At 42.7% G+C, this 17,064-nt stretch overlaps 1 protein-coding gene across 4 annotated transcripts in view; it reads right to left on the minus strand.

The window, feature by feature from the left end:
- The window catches only part of Rab3c (RAB3C, member RAS oncogene family), a 226,810-nt gene that overhangs the window by 12,148 nt on the left and 197,598 nt on the right, over nt 1-17,064 (minus strand). Inside the window, exon 5 of one of the 4 annotated variants that reach the window (XM_006517742.4) lies at nt 6,754-7,070. The exons of the other annotated variants lie outside the window; for them this stretch is intronic. Within the exon in view, the coding sequence (XP_006517805.1) occupies nt 7,057-7,070 (14 nt within the window). The 3' untranslated portion in view covers nt 6,754-7,056. Of the gene's footprint in view, nt 1-6,753; nt 7,071-17,064 lie in introns of those variants that run through there. 4 annotated transcript variants of the gene reach the window in all.

Raw genomic sequence — 17,064 nt, forward strand, 5'->3', positions numbered from 1 at the left:
TGCCCCTTATGCTGCACGGTCTGTAATTAGTAACTTTAGCATGCATGTGGCTTTATCAGGCAAGTGGTGGACAGGCTTAGTGAAACATGGGTGAGTTCTTAGTCTTTTTTTTTCCTCCCAACTGCTCTCTGGCAGAGGCATCCCTGCTCTGGACTCAGAAGAGTACCTGCCTCAGCCAGCACACCCCTACCTTGGGGTTCTCCAGACCTGACTTAGACAGAACAACTCCTTCCCTTTCTAAAACCAATGATAGGGATGCCCAGACATGGTTTAAATTAAACTATTTGCCTTTGGACAGCTGAAAGAGCAAATGACTATCTGGAAGGACTCTGCTGGTGAGCAGAGACATCACACATCCTGGGCCTTGTGGAGAGTGACACAGGTCTGGCTTGCTGGCGTGGTTCTTTACCCTGTTCCTTAAATGTCCCTGGAACAAAGCACAGAGAAGCCTGGGACCTTTCCAGACTCCTACACACAGGGAAGCAAGCAGGGCCATGAGGCCCAAAGCATGCTGATCACTGAAGGTGGCAGGCTCTAGGCTGCCACTCTGTCATGAGGAGAACTGAAATGTCACAGCGCCCTACTGTGATAATCCTGTGTAAGCCATGACAGGACAGAAGTCTTGAACACTGGTTGGGCTCTCTAACCTTTTAAATTTGAAAGAAAAACCATCACTGTGCCCCCATCCCCCATAACACCCCAAACTGTACTTTAGTGCATCATTTCATCCCTAGCTGTCAATAGCTTACATTCTTGCCACCTTTTCCATTACAAATGGGTTCTTTCTTCATTTGGGTTGCGACTACACAGCTTCCTCCTCAATTTTCCCATGGAATAGGATGAACCAGAGCTGTGGGAGAAAGGCAATCACGATGCCAGGCAGGTGACAGTTGGGCCAGAAGTAAGGACTTCAGAGCAGCAGGACCAACTGTCATTTTAGCTAGTCCCATATTGGGGAGCCAGCCATGAGACAGACTTTAGGAGTGGGAGGAGATGAGAATTTGACCCACTTCCCTGAAGAATGGCCAAGGAAAGCAGCCAGAATTTGGAACAGGAGCCCGGCCCAAGGCTAAAGTTGATATAAATAGACCACAGAGTGGACAGGTCTTTCAGGCTCCCGGTTTCTCTTGTCAGCCAGGCTTAAGCAGATGGCATGATTTAGAACCTATGCAAGGGTCATCTTAAAGTGTTGATGGATGCTAGTCCCCACACAGAAGGTCTTCTCCCTGCCCTTAGACTTACAGACTCTAGTTTAGTCTTCTGATAAGGAAGAGGGTGCCTGAGTTTGCTGGAGGTTGCACGGGGCTACCGGAATTCTCCACTCTCCATTGAGTAAAATTCAAGTCATGTAGTTAGGCATTCATTCCTCAACTCTTAGACTTCCCCTAGCTCTCAGGTCTAACTCCACCTACTCTAGGCCTATCACGCTTGCCCCCTCCACATCTGCTAAATGACCCCAAGGCAGCTCTTCCCATGAGTCTCCCTAAAGAACCCCACCCTGTATCCTCTCTCCCCAGTCAAAATAGCATTTGCTGAGTGTTCCATCTATTCCCAAGACTGTTGAACTTTTAATCAGGATTTTCCCCTGTATTGTCAAAGGCTATGCAGGAAGAGCAACAAAACAGCTTTAGAACTCATGGAATGTGGTCCACCAGTTAGCACAAGCAAGATGGGTGTGCCTCAGAGAGGCAGAGCCCCGAGGACTCCATGTCCTGAGGACTTTGTGCTGCTGTGGAGGTTTGCTCTACTTGTTGCCTTCACATCCCTCTTAATCTAAGCCTTGTATGAAACCTCTAAGGGGGCTTCCAGCCCCTCACTGGGCAGTGTCTGTGGCACTCACAATCACATTGCTGCTGAAGCAGATTAATGATTCAATTATGACTCTGGGAAGGAACTTGGGACTTTAGAGTTTCAGGGATGACCATCGCCCTTAGAAAGAACATTTGGAAAAACAAATTGTTACTGAAGCTAGGTTATGATAGTTTTGTTAGTGGACACAGAAAACCTTAGGGAACAATTTGAAGTTCAGAAAAGCACACTCTTATTAATCGAGCTAGGGACTTTTTGAGGTCAAGGAACAAGAACAATGGCAGTCTAACTAGCATTGGCTGATGTGACTCTTACTGAGGCTCGACTGGTGATCTAGGCGATAATCATTTCTTGTATCCATCCTTGCCCTCAGCTTCCTGTTATGATTTAATAAAAAAAAATGCTGGTGAGTAGATGTGAAATATGAGGATTTAAAGTAGAAATGACTGATTGTTGTTTTTTTTTTTATTTATTTAAAAGCTTAGATTTGTGCTTTTTAAATTTTTTATAATACTGCTTTTTAAGATAAATAAGAAAATAATCGATCATTTCTTTGTAACTTGAAATTGCTGCCTGCCAGTAGGAGAAACCTGCTGAGAAAGTTACCTTGCTTGCTCATGCCTTGTTAATTTGTAACAAGTTGCTTAGTTATGAGTGTCTGTGGGTTCTTGGGAATAATTTTGTTAAGGCCTAGGTAAAATGTTACCTCTGTAAGCCTGCCATTATGTGCCATTACTAATGTCATGAGGAAACCTTCTCATAGCTGTTACTAAGACGTTTTGTGCTTTGGTGTTCTTGAAAGCCATTCACAACAGAAGTCAATTAGAACAGCTTTGTAGAGTTAGCCACAAGAAGCTTGGACCTGAAGCAACCACCAGGTAACACTTCCTGCACCTATGTCTATGCTTTTATGGTTTTTGATTTTATAAGCTGCCTCTGGGTTGGACCCCAACATAAGAGAGACACCTGAGCCAATATAAGAAACTATTTGGGATAAGACTTCCAGTTTGAGTAGGGATAGAGTAAGTTTGAGTCTCCAAGGCCTCCATGGGAACTTCCGCTTGACAGAAAGAGACATGTACATGGGTAGCTGACATTTTGATTGGCAAGTTAGAACATGAATGTTAGGTTAGGTAAGTGTCCTGCCACAGCCGAATACCCCAACCAATTGGCACAGGATAAGTGTACAACAAAGACATGCTCCTAAGAAAATCCTCTATCCTTAAATCCTGGTTGGTTGAGTAACTTGGCACAGGTGTTTGTAGATTTCAGGCTTAAAAGTCCTGTAGAATCTGGACTCAGTGTCACAGTCAGCTCCGGAGTGTGGTCTATAGCCCTGATCGATCAATCCTGGGGTGAATGCTCAATACGTATCCCTGTCTGAGACTGGAGTTCACGTGGCTTGTGAGGCAACTCCTGGATCCCAAGAAATTTGTTTTCTTTACTTGTGCTGTGAAGTGTTTTTTTCATAATCATTCACTAAAGGAAAAATGGAATGTAATCACATTGTAATTTCTATACTGCTTGAAAGATTCCTCTGGGATATATACATTGTGGGAGGCAAAATAAAGTTGTTGGAGCCTACTCATTGGTATTTGCTCAACCTACACAAATATGTAAGTGTGTACATATCAATGTATGTGAAGTGGTTGAAACCAGCTCATTGGATTTTGCTCCACCCACCAAAAACATGTGTCTGTGAATGTTTGTGAAGTGGTTGGAGCTTTGCTCCACCCACCCAATCTGTAAGTATATATATCTATATATATATACATATGTATATATCTATATATATATACATATGTATATATCTATATATATACATATGTATATATATATATATATATATGTGTGTGTGTGTGTGTGTGTGTGTGTGTGAAGTTGTTAGAAATTGTTTGTTGGACCTTGTTGGAGCTTGCTTTGTCCATCAAGTGTGAGTGTGTGAGTGAGTGTGTAAGTGTGTGAGTGTGTGCGTGAGCGTGTAAGTGTGTGAGTGAGTGTGTAAGTGTGTGAGTGTGTGAGTGAGTGTAAAAGTGTGTGAGTGTGTGCGTGAGTGTGTAAGTGTGTGAGTGTGTAAGTGTGTGAGTGAGTGTGTAAGTGTGTGAGTGTGTGAGTGAGTGTGTGAGTGAGTGTGTGAGTGAGTGTGTGAGTGTGTGAGTGAGTGTGTAAGTGTGTGAGTGAGTGTGTAAGTGTGTGCGTGAGCGTGTAAGTGTGTGAGTGAGTGTGTAAGTGTGTGAGTGAGTGTGTGAGTGTGTGAGTGAGTGTGTAACTGTGTGAGTGTGTGAGTGAGTGTGTGAGTGAGTGTGTGAGTATGTGAGTGTGTGAGTGTGTGAGTGTGTGAGTGAGTGTGTAAGTGTGTGAGTGTGTGAGTGAGTGTGTAAGTGTGTGAGTGTGTGCCTGCTTTATGTTGCTGCTGACACCCACATCCTGTTCTTGAATTGCTGAACATGTTGTCAGTGTTGCTCCTCAACAATACTCACGTTTGGGAAATATCATTAAAACTTGAAGTTTTCAACCCAATGAGCCTGTTTCTGACATCCTTGATGGAGCCTCTCTCTGGATGCTGACCACTGTCCCTGCCCTTCCTGTTGTCCCTGACATGAGATTGATGTTGCAATTGTCCACTGTCCTTGTGCTCTTAGTGGATTCCTTGGCATCCATATCTCTACCATTGGTGGGAAGGTGGAAGCTACACAGAGAAAGGCAAAAGCATCCACTGTTTATGTAAGAACTTTCCCCCTGTGTATCCAATGAACAAACAGATCATGTGTAAATTTCACACCTGGCTGCTTCACTCTTTAAATTATTTATGCCACCTGCTCATCCCCTGTGGCTATTTCAGTTTGAAGCCTTCTAGAAAAATCCGAGTTCCCTTGGGTAACAGCTTTAAGGTCTTTTGTGGTGAACCACCCACCCTGAACATTTCCAATTCCCTAGTAATTATTTTCAAGTATATACTTTGGACTTAATTTCTATTTTTTTGAGAATGAAAAGAACTTTTATTTATTTATTATATTTTTACTAGATATTTTCTTCATTTACATCTCAAATGCTATCCCTAACCCCCCCTAAAACCTACCCCCACCCTGCTCCCCAACCCACCCACTCCTGCTTCCTGGCCCTGGCATTCCCCTATACTGGGGCATATAATCTTTGCAAGACCAAGGGCCTCGCCTCCCATTGATAGCCAACTCGGCCACCCTCTGCTACATATGCAACTAGAGACACAGCTCTGGGTGGGGGGTACTGGTTAGTTCACATTGCTGTTCCTCCTATAAGGTTGCAGACTCCTTCAGCTCCTTGGGTACCTCAGTTACAAAATTGATACAATGTAAAATTCAGCATTCTAGTAATTTGGAAGCTATAATTCTCAACCTTTAGGATAAAATGTTGGACAAACACTAGGATTCAATTCTAGATCATGTTCATGGTGCCCAGGAGGAGAGCCAATCACTCTCTATCCCTTCCAGTCCCCTCTACTAGGTACATTTTGTCCTCCAGTTAAATTGTGCATCCCACCTGGGGTTTCCCCCTATCCCTGGAAATATCTAACACAGCATCTAGTAGAAGCAGGTGCCCAGCAGATGTTGGCTAATTACAGGATTGATTGCTATTAATTGGTTGGGAGAAGCTGGCAGATCGAAACGGAAGGGGAAAGAATCACTTATTCCTTTGTTCTTTGTTATGAAGCGACCGAACTTGCAAGCACTTTGTCGGCTGCATTATTTCTAGGTGGAGTTTACCAAGCATGGAACTCCATATCATATCATTTCAGATTTGTCCTGTGGGAAATTTGTTATATCAAAAACCCAAAGCAGTCCTATTTACCCATGAGGAAAGGCATTTCTGAACAATAGGAAGAAGTGTAGAATTATTCAACTCCCACCAATAACTTTTGCTTCACATTAAAATATTAAACCTCTTAAATGGTAAGAAAGTCAAGACTCTCTCTGAGCTTTCAGAGAGATGAGTGTCAGTCAAGGTGCAAGAGCCACCGTTAGTGTGCACAGAAGTGCCAAGGATTTTCCAAGTGGGGTTCCTTTAAATCCACGAAACGTTTCCTTTGTAACTTCTTAACATTGCATTAAGCTTTTAATGATAAAGGAGACAATTCCCACCCTTGCCTGTTAAGGGGCTGGTAACATGAACATCAATAACTGTTCTTTGTACAGCATTTTCAATTTGCCAATAGCATTTATGTGCATTATCAATTAGCAGGTTATGTTTGCCGGGAGAGAGGCCTAGGAAACAGAGCAGCTATTGAAGTACATTTTCAAGTAGCAGTGCCCAAATGAATGAGGTTTCATTGTGACATCCACAGACGGGTGATCTTTGTGGAGCACCATGTAAAGATTGCTGTGCTATGCTATTCACATTGGTTTCCATTGCTTTGGATCCAGACAGTACTGTGAAGTAGCACCTTTAAAATATTCACTTTCTAGTAGAGCGGTGTAGACATGTTGCACATGTAGAAAACCATGGCAAAGATTAGAGTCTGTTTCCACAGCCCCAGGCACTTTCCTCCAGAACATTCCTAATGACTTTTATGTCTTCTGGCAGGTTTAGGCCCAAAGACAATGGAATAATCTCTGTTGGCCTCATAAAAACAGTGGTGGAGACTCTTAGCTAGCCTGAGCAACATGCTTTAATGCTCAGGAATTCTGATTTGCATATGTTTATTTTACAAAGGGATGGCTTTCATAAAGACATTTTTGGTGCAACTGGATTTGATATTTTAACCAAATTTACCATAATTGCAGTTTCTAAAAGTCAGAAAATTCCCCAGAAAATCTGACTCTAGCTCCATTCGCAGGCAGTTCATTCTGTCCAGAGCAGACACAGAGAGCTGCACAAAGCATTATTTAAATGCATTTATTTTTCATGGTGATAAATTCTGAAGAATTCAGTTAATTCATATGTTCTCTTGATGGTTTATATTTAGACTTTTTTTTTTTGTCTTTGTTCTCCTAGAACAGAGGAGATGGAGATGAAAATTTGCCATCTTTAGAATTCTTCCTTTAAACAAACAACTGCTTCCTTGTCAGAGGCTGCCAATCCAGGTGATTGGAAACTAATTACAGTTAAGGGCAGAAGAGAAAGTCAGGATAGGGTGTGTGATCTAGCCGGAGCAGGGACGTTTCCATGAATGGCTTTCACAGACGAAATACCACGGTTTCTATGTACATGGGGGATGAAGCATATGCCAGCATCAAACAGAGCTTCGTGCTAGGACTTGGGTTTCAGAGACTAGAGAAAGTCCCCTGTTGAGAACAAAGTTAGGAAGCGCCACAAAGTACGCAGGGTTAACATTCTGCAGAAAGCAACTCTCCCCACATAACATTCACAAATGACTTCTGGTGAGACTGGGACCCTTTCACAGATCCATAAAGGAATAAGGGTGTCTCTCAAATTCCCAACATGGAGGGCATTCTCTCTCTCTCTCTCTCTCTCTCTCTCTCTCTCTCTCTCTCTCTCTCTCCCTGTGATCTAATAAGCCACAAGTTTCCAAGGTGAGACCATCAGAGGATGATGGCGCTGAACTTCCTGAAGGGGAAGGAAAAGGAATAAACACAGCCTCAGACTCCTGCAGTGCAGAATAGCGGAGACCGGGTCTGGATGAAACTACATGGACGGACGCACAGCTTTGTCTGTGCGATTGAGAGGATGAGTGAGCCTGTCCTGCTCAACAGCGTTCCCTTAATGTCATGAGCCTGTCACTAGAGGCAACCACTAGAATAAGAAATAAGTGAGAAGCCATCATCGGGATGGTTTGGCTGACAATTTGTTTACTTTAAACGTTTAGAAAAAATGGTGCTTCTTCTAAATGTCAGAACAGTATTCAGTAAATTACATGAGAGATCCAAGATTAATATAGAATAGGATTTATGTTGGATGCAGACTGATTTAACTGGAATGAACATGTCAAAGAAAGAGGCATGCTGTTTGTAGGCTAAGCATATTGAATGCATTGGTAGCCTCCGATGTTTTCAAATTACTGATAGGTTTACTGGGACATAATAATACCACGTTTAAGTCAACTACATCTGCAGTTACAAATGTGGGGCATTTACATTTCTTGGAGGCAAATAATAATAAGCATTTTTAATTAGAAATCAGTCCCCCGTGAGTTTAGTTGGTGGGATTTATTATCTACCACTGTCAGTTATGATAATTTTACCTTGAGAAAAGGAAAAATCACACCAACCAGGGTGCAAAGCTAATAAACAGATCTGGACCCCTGCCAGGTGTCTTAGCCCATCCTGGATTTGAGCCCTTTTGAGTTCCAAAACCAAACACACCAAACTGATTTAGAAGAGTCGAGGCTTGTTTGTTTTCCTTTCTTTTCTTTTTCAGTGCTGGTAATTAAAATGAGACAGTTTACATTTCTTATATTCAGCTTTAAAATTTTAGTAACATTGTTCTTAACACTTTTGTGTTGTGAGAAAAAGAAACTGGAAGTCAGTAGTTTATACAGACCTTTCTCACCTCGAACTGGATTCATTCATTCATTCATTCATACTTTAAATGCTGCACGGGTTAGATCTGGGTGTAGCATTGAGAAAGGCACAGCAGGCAGATTACTCTGAGATAAGGAGCCAAGGTGGGTTCTGCGTGAGAGTAGGAAATCAAGAGGATGGGGACATTTGTGAGATGGGCTAAGCAGGATGAAAGACTGGAATCTCTCTAGCAAAAATATAGTTTTCTACTCTGTGGCTCTTGGAGGGGATGGGGGCTTCCTAGGCGGCCGAATGTTGTGGAGATTTGAAGTAGTAAGATTTTTTTTTTTTCTTCCAAGAAAGGGCTTCACAGGTTAGCTCTGTTGAGTAAACCAATGATGATTAGAACAGGGCTTTGCCAAGGTCTTGAAAAGTCTTTCCATGGGTAGTCTAAGAGTTTGAGACCTGACATATAAGAGCAAATTGGGTATGCCACTTATGATCCTACAGGGTGTGGTATCACCAGCCAAGCCTCCATATTGCCTCTCATTCAAAGTGAGCTACTTTGAGCGTGAACTGAGTGCTATCGATGCTTACTGGGAGATGAATGAGCACCAGCTGGACCATCCTGAGCAATGTGGGATGCATGGAATGTACAGCCTCTCCGTTCATCAAGAGTATTTTCTGCCAGGCGTGGTGGCACACGCCTTTAATCCCAGCACTCGGGAGAAATACGCAGAGGCAGGCGAATTTCTGAGTTCGAGGCCAGCCTGGTCTACAAAGTGAGTTCCAGGACAGCCAGGGGTATACAGAGAAACCCTGTCTTGAAAAAAAAAAAGAGTATTTTCTGAGGATTAAATTCCAGCTGCCAATAAGGAAGACAGAGAGTTACGAGACATAGATGAGGCTAATAACAGGGCAAACTCAAAGGACTAGGAAAAGGTGGATGCAGGAGCTGTCCCTTTTTCATACATGGTTGTAAGCCTATCTAAGTATATCCAACACATTAGAGTATCCTTGATCTGTTTTCTACCTCCTGGGAAACCTTAGCCAGAAAGAATGTGAGCCAGCGGAAATAATGGTAGGGTGTCTGCACTTTTCCACAGACGGCTCCGTGCAGCCAGGTACTCAGAACATTTAAATAGCATTGCTGCGACTCCTTGCCAAATCCAGAAGTTGGCAATCCCTGTTCTTTCCTAAACACCGGCAATTAAGATTTAGATAAATCTTTAAAAACTGCTGAAGAGCAGTCAGTGCGAATGTGGAGCAGGTGGTTGGAGTTTTAAAAATAGGCACGGGGCGATGCTGTAGCCTCATTACAGTTGCTGACGACTCAACCTGCTTTAGTGTGCAATTGTTTTGCAGGCCCAAGGAGAAAATAATTAAAAAAAAAACTGAAGGAAAAAAAATTATCCTTCATTAAACTGGCGTGCCCGGAGGCAGTGGTATGGCCTGAGCTTGAAAAAGGACGGAAGGGGAGCATGTCTGTCACAGGCTGCTTGTGCTTCTTTGGAGTTGGTGCTGAGATTATTAAATGGTCCTTGGTGTGCAGAACTTAACACTGTAATGAGAAGCTGATGCTTATGGCACTGGATTAGTTGTGTGTGTGTGTGTGTGTGTGTGTGTGTGTGTGTGTACAACAGCAGCATCTTTTACTTTAGAAAGAGTTAATGTGTGCACAGAGAGGCTTGGTGGCTCGTTCTTAAGATTCATCTTTCGTTTTTATATACACTTCTTATGTCATACAGGAATAGACTTAATGGAGCCAACTTTTTAGAATTGAAGTGAATTTCATAGAAAAGAACTAGGTCGGTGGCTACTTGCAACACATAGAATCCTCATCTGGCTAAAGGGCCTCCAAGGATCCAGCATCCTGAAACTCTCAAGTCAAAGCCATGAAACCTTCAGATGCCACCTGACTGTTATCTTGGAGGGAGTCCGCCATCAGGGATGCATGCATTTCTCCAGCTGCTGTAGCTTTAGAGATGCGTTTGTGTATTCAGTCAACAAGGGATGGTATCTCACAGCTGTTGCCAACTTGACAGAAATGTAGGTGTGCTTGAGAAGAGAGAATCTCGTTGGAACAATTCCTTCCATCAGACTGGCCTCTGTGTGTGGCTGTGGGCCATTTTCTTGATTGCTAATTGACCTAGGAAGGCCCAGCCTACCATGGCTAGTACTACTCTAGGGAGGTTGGCCTGGATTGTATGCAAAAGGTATCTGAGCAAGCCAGAAGAAGCAAGGCCGAAAGTTAGCCAATATGGTCTCTGCTTCAGTTCCTGCCTTCGGTTCCTGCCTCTGCTTTCCTTGATGGCTGACTGTAACTGCTATGCCAAGTCAACTCTTCCTTAAGTTACTTTCGGTCATGGTGTTTATCACAGCAATAGAAAGCAAACTAGAATATGCTCCATTTCAGAGATCCTGATTTTTCTGATGTGATACACGTACACACACACACACACACACACACACACACATCTATATCTATCATCGATCGAGAGCTGGCCTGATTTTTTTTTAATGTCCCCTGAGTAATGCTGTTGTCCTGATTTATGCCCTGGCCATGTTCCCGTGCTATGCTCCACTCCTGATGGATTCCATGCTTCCTGTCCATTACCTCCAATCTACTGTTTAACCAGTGGTGTCAGCAGATTACCTACTATTATATAACCCAGCTTTTAGAAGATTCAACACTATCCTAATACATGAAGACTACTTTTATAATTTATATAGTGTACTGCTGGAACAACATATTTAAGATCTGAAAAACTGATGTTGAGATACGGGTAAGTATGTATAATAATTTTCCCTATACGCTGCCTGACATTAAAAACACCCTACTTTTAGGAATGCTACCTTTTTACTTAGTCCAAAATGAAATCCACTCTTGCCACCCTGTTCTTTCAACTCCAGCACTGGTTCGTGAGAACCAGTAGAGCCAATTCCAGTGTCTTCAGTGGTAAATGGCCTCTCATTGATATGTCATCTTTTCACGGGTTTGCCTCTTTAGCACACAGGTTCTTCTTCATAAAGGTGCCACCACCTCCTTGCCTATGCATGAAAATTCTATTTTCTGTCTTCAAGCCTGCAGCAAACACTCTCAACGTGGCCTTCCTCCATGCCCCTGGATGGGCATGTTCTTAATATCCTGACCTCCTCTAACACTTGTCTTTAATTCTGTTGGAGACCTATAGACTGGCTTATAAAAGTCATTGTGTACTGGAGTGGGGGCTATTCCAAAACCTGTGGCTAGTTCTTGGGATATGTTCTTCTATCTGGGATGCCTTGTCTGGCCTCAGTGTGAGAGGATGCTCCTAGCTCTGCATAGACTTGATGTGCCAGGGTGGGGGGATATCCAGGGGTCCTCCCACCATGCAGAGGAGAAAGGGAGGAGGGATGGGGTGTGGGGGCAAGGATTGTGGGAGGGAGTGACTGGTAGGAGGCAGTGAGCAGGATGTAAACTGAATAAATAAAAAAATGAAGTGATTGTGTCCCTTTGGAGTCTAGAATTTTCTAGTGACGAGTGCTTGACAATACTGAATGGAAAACTTAAAGGTTGAATAAATGAATGAATGAATGAATGAATGAATAAATGAAAATAATTCTGTGTCATGTTCCCAAATTTTATTTCGAAGCATCACTCTCCCATGTCCATCAAGAATATATAGTGTGACTCTAATGGCTGTTTAGTAAGAACACTTGCCTACTGGTTTTAGTTTGATGGGTTTTAATCAAGGTTCAGTGGATTTCTCTGCATCCTTACTGGATTAATAAATAACATCTCAGCCCACACTCTCTTTCTTTGGATCTCCCCAAGTCTCCTTGAAACTGTCTGTACCAGTTTGATGGATATATTTTGAAGGAGAAAATTTGAGCACGAGTAAGATTGTATTTAGGAGGATTCTTTCTTAGTAACAACGAAACCATTCCTGGCTTCTTTCCCAGGATTATGGGATCACTGGAAGATCACAGGACCCGGGAGAAGAGTTTAAGTAGGCTTACTAGCCACGCACACCTGAATTCCCTCCTGGATTTTAAGATGAAAGTAAATTCAGTAAAAATCTATTCCATAATTCGAGGTTATTTTAAGGTTATTGTGTATGGAGCAGAACTTAGCCCTGGGGATAGATGGCTATGATAACTTTCCCTGGTGGGAGTTCCTTAGGGTTAGCCTAGGGATCCCCAAAGCTCAGAGATCCCACAAGTAGACAACTTCACATACAGCTCCCTCCATTCTCTTTCCTACCTTGGCTAGCAATGGCAGCCTAGGTTTTCAGGGAAATATATGAGGATGCTAAAGTCAAAATCAGTACCATTGGGGGTCATTCCAGCTCAGCTCCCACCAGAGTCAAGGTTACCGAAGTCCAGAGGGAGACTTTCCCATCTGGATGTCAGTGATACTTCACATCCTTCAGTTCTCTTGTCTTCAAGGACACTCAAACCCCATGGCCAGTGTGACCAACTCTTGTCTTTGATGGTAGAGAAACAGTCCACAGAGGCAAATCCCATTCGTTAGCTCTCTCTCTCTATCTATCTATCTATCTATATATATATATATATATATATATATATATATATTTCTCTATATCTCCAGGAAAACAATGACATTCTGCTTGTCCTACCTCACACATCCAGAAATGCCGCTGTGTGAAAGAATACCCCATCCTACGGCTTTACCTTCTCCTCTTTTAAAAAATGAATGGACGGTCTACTCAAACCATGAGTTATCAAATGAGTATATGTGACTTAGAATTCACAGATATAAAAAGTGACATTCTGCCAGAGTCTGTTTCTAATAGAGAAAACCTAACTATGTAAATTAAAAGTGCAAAGCATTTCCTATGTTGTTCTAGGCTATGCTCTAATAGATTAAATGTTAAAATGTTGAATAGTGTCAGACACAGAGTCATGTTCAGCTTGAGCAGTAGTTCACTCTCTTCAGACACTCTGCTCATGTCTCGTGTGAGGCTATGCCAGTGCCTGGCAAATACAGAAGTGGATGCTCACAGTCATCTATTGGTTGGAACACAGGGACCCTAATGGAGGAGGTAGATAAAGTATCCAAGGAGCTGAAGGGGTCTGCAACCCTATAGAAGGAACAACAATATGAACTAATCAGTACCCCCAGAGCTTGTGTCTCTAGCTGCATATGTAGCAGAAGATGGCCTAGTTGGCCATCATTGGGAAGAGAGGCCCTTTGTTCTTGTAAACTTTATATGCCCCAGTACAGGGGAATGCCAGGGCCAAGAAGTGGGAGTGGGAGGGTAGGGAAGTGGGGGGGGGGAATATGGGGGACTTTTGGGATAGCATTTGAAATGTAAATGAAGAAAATGTCTAATAAAAATTTAAAAGTTAGTATAAAATGATACTACAAATGTTTTTGTTTATACTATAACTTCCTAGGGATTAACTTTGAAACTTGAAGGTCAGCAGTTAGTTTGTGATGGTGCTGATAAATTCATTTGAAACCCCAGATGAGCCAACTGGAAATAGGAACCTGAATTGTAGCCATAGGTTCCCTGAAGGCATTTGATTTGCCTGTTGTTAGGTAGAGTTAAGACCTCAGGGTGAATGGGAACTTCCAAGGAAGTATGTAGGATGGGTGTGGCGGGCCAGGGATATAAGAAGCAGTTGGAAGAAGATTTCTATGGCTACCTAGGAGACTTAACCCAGTGGTGGACAGGGTGGAGGAATGAGGAACCCCAGAATTAATGACAAGGAACTGCAATCTCAGGGCCAGATGGAATAAAACATACAAGAGAGGGAGATTGGGGAAATGTTCATTGTCTATATAGCACCCACACGTTTCCTGATTGTTATTTTTAGAAGGTAAGGTCATATGTCAAATTGCATGCCAAGTACCCAGGATACTGTAAACAGCTAATAAACACTTGTTTTGTGACTTAAAGAATACATCAGATTGACAAGAGTACCTACCCTTCGTACAAGAATTCCAAAGACCTCAGCCTCAGGTATAGTCAGCTACACTATAGTTCCCTCCAGTCCCTTCATTTGGGTGAGTAATTGATATACAGAAGTAACTATCAAGAATGGAGAGTTAATCATAAATAGATAAACAAAGCAGCTGTTTTGAACTGAAAGATCCTGGCAGAATGTAAAAGGACACAGAAGCCCTGAAATTGGCAAGATAGACGTCAGTGTTAGCAGAACTAGCTTCACTGATTTAGAAAAATAGAGGTGCACAATGCTCTGGCCACTCCTGGAACCTGTGTGTCTGCCAATGTTCTGACCAGGTGTGTGCCCATTGCTGCACCTTCATTAGACTCTTTCCTTGTACCCCTCCCATACCCATTTCTTGAGAATAGACATTGTTTAGATCTGGAAATCCCCTAATCTCCCCCTTCTCCTTTCCCCCCTGAGGGCCTATAAAAACTGGGAACTCTTTCCCCTCAAGGTCGACTCCTCTACCCCTGCGTGGGATATGAGTCGTCCCCAGAGCTCTGGCTTTCCTCGAATAAAGCCTCATGTGGTTTGCAACAAGCTTGGTCTGTTGTGAGTTCTTGGGTGTCCGCTATTGTCCTGAGGCCTGAGCGAGGGGCTCCTCTTGGAGTCTTTCAGAGCCATCTGTCATGATGTGGTAATGACCTGTAGAAAAGGAATACTGAATCTCCCAGAAATGGAATTTTACTGCTAATTGATTTTAAAAGTATAACCTCTCAAAACCTTGTAATTTAGATGAAGAGTTTTTAGTTTTTAGAATTGTCTCTCCTGATCATGTGTGGAGGGTGTGTAGTCATGAGGAGAATGAATCACATGGGAGGCAAATGATCTCCAAGTAGGCACATTTTCTGGTTGTCATGACAACTGCAGAGTCTTATTGACTACATAGCAAAAAAAAAATCAATTAGAGACTATTGGATGAATTTGCACAGGAGCATAAAATCTGTCTATCCCTCAATTTGAGAAACTTTCCCACATGTGTGCAGGGACTAGAGAGGGTGTTTATATCAGGTACATGTGCTCTTGTGTGCATGTGTGTGTACACCCATAACATGTTTTGGGTCATGTTTTGGGTTGCGCCTTATTACTGAGATCAACTGTTAGTTGAGGCCACCACTACAGACAAAGGGTGAGATCCTGAGTACAGGAGAGAGATGTGGGGACAAGTATTTCCAAAAATATGTTCATCATTATTTTAACTTCTCTTCCACATCATATCTTATCTTATCAACACCCAAGTTGTTTATTAAGTTGTTAAAAAAAATAAAGCTATCACCTGGTTCTTTTTGACAATGACATTGAATTGTTTTTGATGTTATTCTATCTTTCATGGACCCACGTATTTTTTTTAGCTTTCCTTATAAAGACTGATCACATCTGAGGAGCCTTTCTCCTTCCAGGTGGATATGCCTAGCTAGATGATAAATCCAAGGGACAGGGAAAGGAGATGGAGGAAGCCATATGGGGACACCCTGCAGGTTCCTTTTCTCTCATACACAGAGGACCTACTTGTCTCCACTCCTATCTTCCTGAGGTATTAGGAAATGCTAGCAGACTTCTAAGGCTCTCCAATGCTGGTGACATGAGGAGAGGGGTCCTATGACGGAGAATATAGAGGCTAAGGAGCATTTCTAGGTTAAATATCAGTCTAGTGATGTTTTCATAGCTGGCTGCAGGGGAAGCCTTGTAGACTGGTTTCTCTGGTCATCCAGTGACAGCTTTCAGTGTAATAATGAGCTTATTGATCTCCCAAGGAAATAATAGAGTTTGGAGAGCGGGCCCTGCTCAGCTCTTGAGATTTCCCAGTGGAAGACTTACCCATGGGGAATGGCTGTGCTGACATTCCATGCTTCCAATAATAGAGCAAAGCTCTGATCACCCATAACATGTTTTGGGTCATGTTTTGGGTTGTGCCTCATTACTGAGATCAACTGTTAGTTGAGGCCACCACTACAGACAGAGAAAGGGTGAGATGCTGAGTATAGTGAGGTGTCTTCTGGGGCCAAGGTACTTTGGGAAACCTCTTGTTGCATCTTCTCCCTATGTATTATGCTGCAGGACCAGGATTGTCCCTCACATCAATGCTGCTTCCCTGCTTTCAGTGTCTGTGTTCCACTGTGGCCCTTACTTATAACACTGCATCTCCTTTTATTGGCTTTTTTTTCCTTCTCTAGGGATCCATCAGAATGTATCTTGTTATTTAACCCATCTTCTTGCATCAATTGCCTCCTCCAAGCTGCACTGTTCAGCCCTACCCATCATCCCTGCCAGCATCATCTCTCCTTGGATATCTTCTACTCCTGCCCCACCCTTGCTCTCCCAGACCCTGCTGGTAGACTTCTCTCTCTACCTGCCTCTGCCCACTTTTTTCCTGTTGCTCTCCTCTTGTCTCTGTCCTCTACATCATGAACTCACTGACCTGTTTTTGTTTCTTCATTTGTTTTGCTGTATTATATGTACCCTTAGTCTTTCCATATCATTATTATTTGTTCCTCTATAATGTCTGACACAAACCATCCAAGAGGTGTTGAATAAAACTGTCTTGAATCAGTCAGCCACTGGTCTCTCCTGAAACTCCCCCTGACTCATGGTGATATTTTCATCTTCAGGTAGGTTTTGTGTTTGGAATGGCCATTTCTAGAACTCCACTATGCCATCTTATTGAAGGTCTTCTCGAAGAGCTCTTTGTTTAGCAGGTACATTCTCAAGAGATGAGTTTGTCTCCTAAGAATTCTTCTTTAACACTACTGTGGCTCATCATTGATGCTGTGAAGTACAGAATCTAGAACAGAACCTGTGTTTTGCCATTACCATCCTTAACAGGAACCAGAGAACAAGAGTGATTGCAATGAAGTAC

This window comes from Mus musculus, chromosome 13 (genome assembly GCF_000001635.26).
Source record: "Mus musculus strain C57BL/6J chromosome 13, GRCm38.p6 C57BL/6J".
Classification (NCBI taxonomy): Eukaryota; Metazoa; Chordata; class Mammalia; order Rodentia; family Muridae; genus Mus; species Mus musculus.